The sequence below is a fragment of the Mastomys coucha genome, unplaced genomic scaffold, assembly GCF_008632895.1.
Source record: "Mastomys coucha isolate ucsf_1 unplaced genomic scaffold, UCSF_Mcou_1 pScaffold18, whole genome shotgun sequence".
In the NCBI taxonomy this organism is placed as follows: Eukaryota; Metazoa; Chordata; class Mammalia; order Rodentia; family Muridae; genus Mastomys; species Mastomys coucha.
The window spans coordinates 115,413,271-115,425,279 of NW_022196900.1; the positions used below are offsets into that span (position 1 = coordinate 115,413,271).

The following is a 12,009-nucleotide window of genomic DNA, read 5'->3' on the forward strand; positions in this document are numbered from 1 at the left end:
AAAAAAAGTCACTACGTGGCCAAATGTGGTAGCATATACATTTAATCCCAACACTGGGAAAACAGAGGCAGTTGGATCTCTGTGAGTTGGAAACCAGCTCAATCCACATAGTGAGTTCTAGGTTGGCCAGGACTACATAGTGAGACCTTGTCTCAAAACATACAAATGAACACCAAAACAAAAACCAAAAATAAGTCACTAGACATCCTGGGGGTGGGGAAGTGCCGTGCTGTGTCAGCTGTACTTTGAGGAGGCAGAGGAAGCATAAGGAGATGTAAAGATGGCTGTTTCCTGCCTCTTGTCACCCTGAGGCCATTGGCCTGACGTTACCCTCCCCATCTTTTTTTTTACCTGGTCTGCTTGTGGCCAGATATGATGAACTTAAAGCTACCACTTCTGCATTCAGCAGCCCCCAATCAAAGGAAACACCCACCGAGCTACTAAATGCCCTTCATTGGGTGCCTGTGTACAACCACACCTTAAGCCTGGGGGTGGAATAATAGACCAATCAGCAACTCCCAGCCCATTAGGAAGTCCATGCCTAAGGAAGCTGTGAAGGGTTGGAAGAAGAATACTGTGGGGTTTGGGAGGTTAGGGGTTGTAGGAAAGAGGTTTCATCCCCACTCTAGGTAGGTCATACCTATGCCTCCTCCTTACTGAGCACAGGCCTCCAGTCTTCCAGTTGCCTCATTTTTGGGCTGCTGAGCCTCTTCCCACATTGAACACCCATGTCTATGTCTGCATAGACAATGGGTTTACTTTCTTTTCATTCGGGTACTGTCCCAAAGTACATTCTCTATACCCTCACCTTATCTCAAAAACTCCCTTTACTGAGGCCCATGTCAGTCTGGGAATTCCCCACAGGGTTGAACTGCCAGGACCCTCTGCTGCTTGGAACATGTTCACTGAATCCTGTGAAACAAACCACAAGGAAACAAAAGGAGCTGCTCATAAAATAAAGGAGATAACGGTGAGCAGATAAAAATCACTCTGCCCACCACCCAGTGTTAGAAGCTGCTTGTTCTTGGTAGTAGTCCCTAGCTGTAGGTACTTAGAAGTGGGTGGGACAGGAAGTCTGACATAGGTGCTGACATTTACTGATGTCATCGGCTTGAAAATATCTCCCCAGGTATAGGACCTGTATCTTTTGATCTTTGTGGACCTTGTATGGTTAGCACAGGAGCACTGTATCTCCTGGAAGGAGCCTCTATGGAGCTAATGAACAGCCTACACTTCAGAATCTTGAGTTACCTTGCAAGTCTATAAACAAGAGGACTTTGCCGCTGAGCTAGAACACAACATCAATGCCAAAACTTGAATGGGACTCCTCCAAAGTATACTGCATGTCTTGCCTAGAGAACAGGGATCCCCAATGTAAGGATATCAGGGTTGGTAGGAGATACCATGTGTATACACTGCAGTCTCTAGGTGATACTATTAAGGCATGGTCTTGGCTGACCTATTAGGGGTGTGTGTGTGTGTGTGTGTGTGTGTGTGTGTGTGTGTGTGTTTGAGACAGGATCCCTCTCCATAACTTTGGCTGTCCTGGAACTCACTATATAGACCAGGCTGGCCTCAAACTTAGAAATACACCTGTCTCACTGGGTGGTGGTGGCACAGCCCTTTAGTCCCAGTGCTTGGGAGGCAGAGGCAGGCAGATTTCTGAGTTTGAGGCCAGCCTGGTCTACAGAGTGAGTTCCAGGACAGCCGGGGCTATACAGAGAAACCCTGTCTCAAAAAACCAAAAAACCAAAAAAACCAACCAACCAAACAAACAAACAAAACCAAAATACAAAAACAAACAAACAAACAACAAAAAAAGGAATACACCTGTGTCTGCCTCCTGAGATTAAATCCAACAGCCTTCTGCTGTAATTAAAAGTGTGCATCAGTATGTTCAGCACCAAATATGGAGTGCTTCATGGATTTTTATGTCATACTTGTATGGGGGCCATGCTAATCTTTATAATGTCCCAATTTTTGTATATGTACTACCAAAGTGAGTATTCCTTGGATTTTTTTTAAATTATTAGGAATATAGCCAACACTACCCTCAGCACCTTCTCCCCCCACCGATCCCCGCTCCCCCAGACAGGGTTTCTCTGTGTAGCCCTGACTGTCCTGGAACTCACTCTGTAGACCAGGCTGGCCTCGAACTCAGAAATCTGCCTCCCAAATGCTGGGATTAAAGGCATGTGCCACCACTGTCTGGCCCCTCAGCGCCTTTATGTAGAGTCAAAGCATGTGGCTTTCCTTCTGTCCATGTACCCAGAGCCACCTCCTTGGCCAGGAACTGCACAAGTTTCTCAAAGAAGAGGTTCTAGAGGACTGGAGAGATGGCTCAGTGGTTAAGAGCACTGACTAATCTTCCAGAGGATCAAGGCTCAATTTCTAGCACCCAAATGGCAGTTCATAACTATCTGTAACTTCAAGATCTAACATCCTTACACAGACATACATGCAGGCAAAATTCCAATGCACATACATTTTTTAAAAAAAAAATCTTTAAAAAAATAATAAAAGAAGAGGTCTGCTGAGGTCAGCCTAGAGTAGAGTACCCAGAGCACCCTCCCTACATTGCAGAGAACAGGATTGTCCCTCAAGAGGCTTACACACCTGACACTAAAGAACAAAAGGAGTTGCACAGTTAGCTGGCAACTTCAATTTTCCCAATTCTCAGCCTCCTCCAACTGCAGCTTAAAAGGGTGTCAGAGGAGATTTCCTGGGTCTATCACAATGCTCTCCACACCTCCCACCTGTGGATACAACCATAGTGAAGTGGAAACTTAAGTGGACACAGGTTTGAAAAACTAAGGCAGACTGGTAGAGGAATGTTTCACTGAATCAGACATGGGAGAGAGGATGTTCTGCTAAAGCAAGCACATGAAAGGACACGTGATGAAGGATTCTTTGCTAACAACACATATGTATTGGTCTGCCTTACATTTCATAGTTGAGCTGCATTTGTTGAGACTCTGCAAACTCAGGCTGATTTGATACACGTGCTGAGGCAAGACACATGCATCATTCAGCACATGGAGGACACATGATATTTGGAGGGAGTAAAAATAGGACTTCATGGAGTGATGGAAAGAGCACCTGGCTTTCTGATACGGCTGTACAACACTTATGGGTCTCAAGTCTTCACTGATCTTTGCTTCCCTGAGAGAGGCACAGCTGAGAACTTCTGTTAGTCCCTCCTGCTGACTCAAGCCAAGGCTGAGGCCTGGCTGTCTCTGCTAGGGTGTGTCACTGCTGTTGCTAACCTGACTCTACTGAATTGGACTGCTGGTGTATCTGTGAAGTCTTTGTGAGTGGATCTAGTTGCCATTGCCTACTAACCTGTGAACTGAACTGCTGATTTTCAGACAATACAGATGGAGTTGCTCCAAAGAACCTTTCTAAACAGGTCCATTTCCCCTGTATCCTTTCTTTTCCACTACCTCTGATGGGTGGTGGGCTACAAAGGAAGTTAAAGCACTTAAGAATCATCATTAAAAGTAAGTTGTGAAAAAATTAAAGTTATACCAGTTATATCCTGAGATGCCCAAATTCATCCCCAGTCCTCCCAAAAGTCCTTACCATGTTTCCCTGTGCTTAGCTTCAGCTGGAAGATGTGGGGCATAAGGCTGAGTACAACAGAGAAGCTTCCTGATAGAGGCAGGGTTCCAGAGCCTGTCAGTGGCCACATGAAGAAACTGTTGGGAGACTTCCAACACAGCAGAGGTTCTCTTTCAGACCCCAAATTAGGCAAAAACTACATACAAACACCTGTTTTCACAGAGAGATACTTTATTAAGTAGGGAAGAAAAGTTAAAGTGGTTGCTTTCTGACTCAGGCACAAAAACATCAGCAAATGACCTTACACATGTAATTTTTAAGAAGAGAAAAAGGGGAGGCTTGTGTTAGAATGGATGCAGTGGTATATTTTAAATGGGTATGTTAATTAGTTGAACCAAAGGGGGTGTTTGATTGCTGGACTTCAGTACTTTTGTTTGCTTGTTTGTTTTGTTCTTGTTTTGTTTTTTGAGACAAAAAAAATCCACCTGTCTCTCCCTCTCAAGTGCTGGGATTAAAGGAGTGTGCCACCACTGCCCGGCTGGACTTCAGTACTTTGATAGTTGAACCTTGGTAGTCAGTCTCAGGAGGAGGAAATGGCCAAATAAGAGAAAAGACCTTGGTGGCTAGGTAACCCTGAGTTTAGGGATGTCATCTATTTTTAGCCAGGCAGAGGGAATGGAAGAGAAGGGCAAGTCCTGCTAGAGCCATGCTGGCCATGTTCAAGAAAACGAGGCTCACTTGTATCAGGGACTCCTTTCTTGTTGTCTAAAATTGTGTGAGGAAGTGAACAAAAGTGGTTTTAGAAAGAGCCAAGAGATCCAAGCTGGAACTGCCAGGGCTAGATCTGGGCAGGCATACTGCCCATGGTTTCATGTGCTTGTTAGGAATACCCAGTTTATGACGACCTTCTCAGAAAGGCATGGTGTATGCTCTGGACTCCTCTCACTGGCTCTCCTAGTTTCCCAGACTTAGAGGAACTTCCGGGGGCAGAAGAGGAAAAGGGGTGGTTTTATACAACAATAAGAGGTGCCCACAGGTGGCAGCAGTGGCATGTGTGAATAGGCATCCTTTTGTTCTGTAGCATAGTCAGGGTGAGTATGCTGGAGTAGGAAGAGGTTTGTAGGGGTTTGGGAGATGTCCAGAAAGGTGATAGCTTTGCTCTACACTTTACAGAAGGTCTTTACAAACACCACAGATGTCTGCCGGAAGCTGGAGGTGGAGCTGGCCTGGAGCCCAATCTGAGGGGTGGGGACAGAGGCAGAGGCAGAGACAAGGCATGTTGGAGCGGGAACTGAAGTCAGCCAACAGAAGACTCAGGAGAAGCACTATGGGGTCATGGGCCATGCTGTATGGAGTCTCACTGATTTGTGTGCTGGACCTAGGTCAGCAGAGCATTGTTGAGGAGCCTAGCTGTGGCCCTGGCAGGGTCCAGAATGGAACTGGCACCAACACACGCTGCTGTAGCCTGTCTGCTCCAGGTAAGGCAAGGAGGAAAGTGGGAGTCAGGATGTACAGCAGCACCTTCCCTGTACTCACACAAGGAGGCTGGGCACAGGGTATGTGTGAGTTGGTAGGTAAACCATCTGAGTCTAGAGCCTTGAGTCTGGAGCTCTGAGAAGGAGGTAGAGGGACAACTTCCTCTCAGAATGTGGGAGCTGAGGCAACAGAGGCTGGAAACTTCTCCCTCAGGAGGGGTCTGGGGTCCAAGATGAAAGAGGACCATATCAGGATCTGTTGAGTGGGTCAAACCTTAACCATCACTGAAGCTAATCTTTGTCTGGGTTAGAGTCTCAACATTGGCATCTGGTCTGTCCACTGACTGTGACTTACAATTGTAGGTGTAGGACAGTCTGTGGACCAAAGAAAAATATCTCAGCACTTCACATTGCCACACTTCTGGTATAGAAACAGGAAGCTCTGAAGCCCCATGTCTCTGTGATAGAGATGTGTGTATCAATGAAGGCAGCCGATGAGGTGTTCTAGTGCCTTGAGGGGTGATATGGGGTGACAATAGGGTAGCATAGGCCCAGGGCCCATAGGAAGCCCCAGGTGACTGACTCCTATATTCAATGGAACTTATGAAGCCACAATGTTAGAACAATGGGAGGTATGTATACTAGTTGTCAACCATCTGAAGTGGAACATTGAGCTAGATAAAGCCTAGGGTCTTGCCATTGGGGCTGATTGAGAATGGAGGCATAGCGCCCTAAACACTTGAAGGACCAGTAGAAGCTCTGGAGAAGGGGGCTCTGTCTAGTGGTCTAGTGGTTGAGGCTCTTATTCTTGTCCAGGAAAGGAGGACTGTTCAAAAGAAAGGTGTATATGTGTCACGCCTGAGTACCACTGTGAAGACCCTCAGTGCAAGACCTGCAAGCACCACCCCTGCCAACCAGGCCAGAGGGTGGAGCCTCAAGGTATGTTTCTGGGAGACAGATAAAAGTCACAGATAACCCCAAGCTAATCATGAGTTGGACCTAGGGCCAAGCGGATATAGATACCCAGTGAGCATGTGTAGGCATGCAAGAATGTTTGCAGATATAGCTCTCATGGGTGCATCTTCTAGGTAGGCAAAGACCTACATCCTAGATTCTAAAAGGGATAGGTGAGTCAAGTGGTCTTCAGGTACCCGAGCCCTTCTTCTTAGCCTGGAATTCTCCATCATGAGGGTGCTGAAGTCTTTTCAGGGCTGTTTGTTAGAGGATGTAAGGGACTGCCCAGGTGCTGGTCTGCTCTCAGACTACTATTCTGACTATGGCCAGGTCTTACCATCAATCCTGTCCATCTTCATAGGGACCAATGTATCATGCCAGTTCTGGAATAGGCATACATGGTACTGCTTATTCAGGCCCTAGACCTGTGGACATTAGATCTGGTGAATAGACGTTAGACCCTTGTCTGACTCCTTCATTAACTCCTTCATTAACTTTAGTGGCCCTAATAGTCCGTCTATCCACAGGGAAAATTCAGTTTGGCTTCAAGTGTGTTGAATGTGCCATGGGCACCTTCTCCGCAGGTCGTGACGGCCACTGCAGACTTTGGACCAAGTAAGTCCTGGATGAGTAGCCTAGGCCCATTCTGAGTGAGCCTCTCCTATCCCTCCCTTGTAGTGACCACCAAAGAACCCCCATTCATCTCCTAAATGGCTCAGAGGTTAGCGGTCCTCCTAGTGTGGCTGCTTTGGTAACCAATCCTGACAATGTCTGTCTGTGTCCCAGCTGTTCTCAGTTTGGATTTCTCACCATGTTCCCTGGGAACAAGACCCACAATGCTGTGTGCATCCCGGAGCCACTGCCTACTGAGCAATATGACCATTTGACTCTCATCTTCCTGGTCATGGCTGCATGCATTCTCTTCCTAACTACAGTCCAGCTTGGCCTGCACATATGGCAGCTGAGGAGGCAACACATGTGTCCCCGAGGTCAGTTGTGTCCAAGGGAAGGGGAAAATGTGTCTCAGGCCCCTTGCTTAACATAGTTTTACTACAGAGACCCAGCCACTCCTGGAGGTGCAGTTGCCACCAGCTGAGGATGCTTGCAGCTTCCAGTTCCCTGAGGAGGAACGTGGGGAGCAGATGGAGGAAAAGTGTCATCTGGGGGACCGGTGGCCATGAGGCCTGTTCTTCCTCTGTGCCCCAAGCCAGATGCTACAAGACTTGCCCAGATATACCCTTGGTGAGAGCAGGGACCATCCATCCCTGGGCCTGGCCCTGCTTCCCTCGACAATAGCAGAAGTGGTGTATGATAGTGGTGAGTTACGATTGGGCCCTATGGCTGCCTTTCTTATTTGACAGCTCTGTTGGAGTAGGGTCTTTGGGCCTTCCAAGAGCACCAAGTTTAGCACAAGATCTTGTACAAGTGGTTTTCAATAAATACTTGTCTAGTAACCTGAGTGGCTGTGTCCTAAGGACTGAAGAAAGCAAGGAGCCCAGGGCTTTGTCGTCCTATGCCCACAATCATTTCCAGAGTATGAAACTAAGAGGGAAGTCTAGTGAAATATCTTGGCAGACAAAGGCTCCTGCCTCTAAGCCTGATGAGCTTGATCTCTGGGAACCACAGTAGGAGGAGATTCTGTTAATGCCAACAAGTTGTCCTCTGACTTCCCACATGCGTCTACACACGCGCACACACACACACACACATATGCATGTGCATGCATGCACACACAAATAAATGTAATAAAAACTTTAATAATTTTTTTTGTTTGTTTTTCGAAACAGGGTTTCTCTGTGTAGCCCTGGCTATCCTGGAACTCACTCTGTAGACCAGGCTGGCCTCGAACTCAGAAATCCACCTTGCCTCTGCCTCCCAAGTGCTGGGATTAAAGGAGTGCACCACCACTGCCCAGCAACTTTAATAATTTTAATGGGAGGAAGTGTCTGAGGCCTGTCCCTAGTGCTCCCTCTTGGTAGTAGTGGTGGCATGAGTCAAGGTTAATCTTGGCCACAAACCCTCAACAGGGACCCATCAAGCTAAGGAGGCTTTTGGAAAGTGATACTCTATACTGAATATGTGTCTTCTTTGCTTCTCTTTTTTAAAATTTTGTATGTGTATTTATTTGGCTTTTGTAAGTTCCTGTGCATCATGTGTACCTTGTTGGACAATTGTGAGCCACCATGTGGGTGCTGGGGACAGAATCCAGGTCCTCTGGGAGAGGAGCAAGTGCTCTTACTGCTGAGCCAGCTTTCCTGCCTCTCTCTTGGCTTTTTGTCTAAATGATTCCCCTCACTTCTGTCTGGTCCATATTGGGTAGCCATGTGTTAAGTGTGTAGTTTGGGGTTTTGGGATGCCTGTGGAAACTGAAGTTTGATGGCACTTTAGGACATTTTCCCTGGCCTAACTGCTTCAAACTTAGGCTTTTGCCAGTTTCCACACTGAGCAACATCTGGGATGAGGCAAATTCTCTGAAGTGAGTGGTTTAGACTATGAGGCATTCCCAGCAAAGCATCTTTTCCACTTCAGGTTACTTGTCGGGGCTGCTCATAGAAAAATTCAATAAGAGCCAGTATAGTGGTGCAAGCCTTTAATCCCAGCACTTGAGAGGCAGAGGCAGGCAGATCTCTGTAGTTTGAGGCCACACTGATTTATATAGTAAACTCCAGGATAGCCAAGAACTATCTCAAAGGAAAAAAAACCAGGCAGTGGTGGTGTATGCCTTTAATCCCAGCACTTGAGAGGCAGAAGCAGATGGATTTCTGACTTTGAGGCCAGCCTGGTCTACAGAGTGAGTTCCAGGACAGCCAGGGCTATACAGAGAAACCCTGTCTCAAAAAAAGAAAAAAAAAAAAAAGGAAGAAAAATCAATAAGGTCATCTTGGCATGTCAGGGAGTGGCAGAAGGAAGGAGTCTCAGCAGCACAGGTGAGGCATCTGCATACCTGTACACTTACTCAGCCCATCCCCCACTTTAGTGCCTCCTGTCTTATCTCATAGCAGGTAAAAGGCAGTTGGGGGGTGGATCTGCAACTTCTGATGCTAACAGCCGAATCCACACACAGGCTCCTGGGAGAGACTGGAGGAGGAGGTGGAAAAAAAATTGCCATGGAAGTGGAAGACATTGGGATCAGAATACAAAGAGCTTGGGGCCACATGAAATCCCTTAGATATGTACCAGCACCCTCATTGCCTGGAGCTACCTCTTCAGTCCCCTACTGGGTGGGTGAGGAGTCACATACAAGCTGCAAGGCTAGAGTCAGCCTGGGAAGGGAGGCAGGATCTGGGAGCATCTCCCAACTTGCCCATCATGCACCTCTAGGTTCTGAGCCATAGGCACTGGAACTGCCACAGGTGGGACATCCCCAAACAGATGACGTGTGTGCGAATACCCACAGGCTGCATCTTCTGGAAACTCCTCCTGTGGGTGGCAGATGGGTGTGATAGTGAGATGGTAGGAGATTCTGCAGGGTGGGGTGAGGGGTGTTGTCTTTGCTGTATCCTTGCCTTGAAGCCAGCAACCTCCATCACACTCCACCTCAGGGGCATGAAATGAGCTGTGCCAGCCTGGGAGTTAGATCTGGGGATTTCCACTGAGAACTGTGAGCTATGCAGGGCCTTGCCTGTTCAGGTCCCAAGGGCTGAGGTTGAGGGCCTGTAGCTGAGGGACAGTGCCCATGACCGCAAGCAGATGAGTATGAAATCTAGGGGTGCTAGAATGTGGGGAAGAGGACCTGATGAAAACATTCTACTGCAAAGATCTCCTACCATCCCAGCAGAGACCACTTCAGCACTTGCCTTCTCAAGTATTTGCCACCTGCATAATCTGGCAACCACAACAGCTAGGTGTAGTGTAGTGGTAGGTTGTTAATCTGTGCTAAACTCCCGGATGAGTGCTTGCACACTTCTTATCACCCACTAAAATGCTCTGGATTCCAGAAAGAAAGATACACACATGTAGCCTTATTTTGGTGTTTCGAGACAGGGTTTCTCTGTATAGTCCTGGCTGTCCTGGAACTCACTCTGTAGACCAGCCTGGCCTCGAACTCAGAAATCCACCTGCCTCTGCCTCCCAAGTGCTGGGATTAAAGACGTGCACCACCACCTCCCAGAGTATGAGTTAATACTTAACTAAATCTATATTTCACTTTTGCTGCCCTACATCCTGCTGGGCAGCTCTCCTGGGGCCACCTTCCCCCTGTACTTACATGTCCTGTCTCCTACTCTCTGGTTCGTCTCCTACCCTCTGGTCGTGGCCTAATCCCCTCTTCCTCCTATCTCAGTCCCTTCCCAGGAATCCTAAAAGTCCCGCCTCTGTCTCCCTGCCCAGCCATTGGCCACCGGTAACTTTATTGACCAGTCAAAAACCAACTGGGGACAAGCTTCCTTTAGTCCTACGTTGGGGGTGAGGGGCACTGCAAACAGGTTTTTATCTAACATAATTAGCATGAGAACACAAACGGACCCGCTGTAACTCTGCCTGGCCTAGACTAGCAGGAGAGAAGCCTTGCTACAATTCCCAGAAACCCCTACCCCACTGTAGCTGCTCTCCAGTTCTTCCGGAAACCCACAATGAGAATGCGCGCGCGCCCGCACCCCCGCGTACACCCCTTTCACCTTGATTTTGTAAGTTTTGTTCAGTCTCAGATAAAGGCCCAGAGGCCATCTCAGTTCCCAGAAATGCTTCCGGCCACAGCCGGTGGCTCCTGCCCTGCCTCCACCCTCTTACCTCTCATTCTTCATGCAATCAGTGTGGAACATGCCCCAGCCTGACAAAGACCAGTATTATGGGAAGTGAGATGTCTCTTCCTTTTAACAACTCAGCAACCCCTCCCCCAACTCCAGGCTCCTGACTGCTGTCTAGAGACCTTGAGGGGTAGGTGGGTAATGACTGTCCCTAGCTCCTGAGGTATGCTCCCACTGTCTAGGTGGTACTACAACCTCTAGGTCTTCCCTGTACTGGGCTGGGCTCACATCCCAGAGACTGTCCCTTAGGCAGCCTCTATGGGAAGCAGCTTAGTGTTTTACTGTGAACAGACACCATGACCAAGGATGATGTTTAATTGTGGCTGGCCTCAGAGGTTAAGTCCTTTTATTGTCAAGGAGGGAACATGGCAACATCCAGGCCGGCATGGTGCTGCAGGAGCTGCTCAGAGTTCTATATCTTCATCTGAAGGCTGCTAGCAGAATACTGACTTCCAAGCAGCTAGGATGACCTTCAATTCACTGTCCCTTCATGCCTCCAAAACCAGTAACACCTGGGTGACTCTTACACATTATCAAGTACAGCTACAGCAAAAAAGTACAGCCTTGGCTATCTCTGGAACACAGCTTCTTTGTGCTCTCAGAAAACACTTTCCAGATTTCACCTGGTCTCTTCTTAATCACCACTGATTTCTTAGCTCCAGCTAACCAGCATCAATTGTTCCAGTAGTCCCTTTTATTGTGGACTCTAAGGCCAGAGCCACATGGCCAAAGCTGCCAAGTTCTGCTGCTTGCTGGGGCTGGAACATAAGCCCTTTTGTTCTATTACATTACCAGCTTTCTATTTTCCAGCTCCTTCACTGCCTAAGCTTGGCTGTCCTGGAAGTTGCTCTGTAGACTGACTTTGAACTCAGTGATCTGCATGCCTGTCTCCTAAGCACTAGGATCAAAAATGTGGTACACCACGCCTAGATTTAAGTTTTTCTTCACCCACAACCTGTTCTGTTCTATGATGGTCTTGAACTCAGAGATCTGCTTGCTTGTCTTGGCCTTCTGGGATTAAAGGCTTGTACTACCGTGCCTGGGTGTGATTTTGCCCCAAGGTCACTACTCCCTTAATTCAATTTAATATCCTTGAACACAGGATTCAGTTCCATTTCACTTCCTGGTGCCCCTTTAATACTTGAACCATATATCTTATATTTTTCCTTTTTCAGCTTGCTATGCTTGTTTAAATTCTGAGTTCAAGGCCAGCCTGGTTTACAGAGTGAGTTCCAGGACAGCCAGGGCTATACAGAGAAGCCCTGTCTCAAAAA

General features: G+C 47.7%; 1 protein-coding gene and 1 non-coding gene across 2 annotated transcripts; one reads left to right on the forward strand and one right to left on the reverse strand.

Annotated features, from left to right (window-relative positions):
- Window positions 1–1,903: 1,903 nt before the first annotated feature.
- Window positions 1,904–2,007, reverse strand: LOC116097244. The gene has a single exon (XR_004121294.1). It is a non-coding gene; the product is annotated as a U6 spliceosomal RNA (small nuclear RNA).
- A 2,649-nt stretch (window positions 2,008–4,656) lies between these two features.
- Tnfrsf18 (TNF receptor superfamily member 18) lies at window positions 4,657–7,449 on the forward strand. The gene is made up of 5 exons (XM_031377003.1): window positions 4,657–5,039; window positions 5,853–5,975; window positions 6,518–6,605; window positions 6,777–6,979; window positions 7,047–7,449. Exons 1-5 carry the CDS (start codon window positions 4,757–4,759, stop codon window positions 7,169–7,171), a joined length of 822 nt encoding a protein of 273 aa, XP_031232863.1. The 5' UTR covers window positions 4,657–4,756; the 3' UTR covers window positions 7,172–7,449.
- The last annotated feature ends 4,560 nt before the right edge of the window (window positions 7,450–12,009 follow it).

Bases quoted from the DNA above. Each gene is read 5' to 3' on its own strand.
- Tnfrsf18 (XM_031377003.1), top strand. From the start codon at position 4,757: ATGTCTGCCGGAAGCTGGAGGTGGAGCTGGCCTGGAGCCCAATCTGAG. The intron at 5,040-5,852 runs GTAAGGCAAGGA...ATTCTTGTCCAG, and splicing joins CTGTAGCCTGTCTGCTCCAG to GAAAGGAGGACTGTTCAAAA. The intron at 6,606-6,776 runs GTAAGTCCTGGA...TCTGTGTCCCAG, and splicing joins CACTGCAGACTTTGGACCAA to CTGTTCTCAGTTTGGATTTC.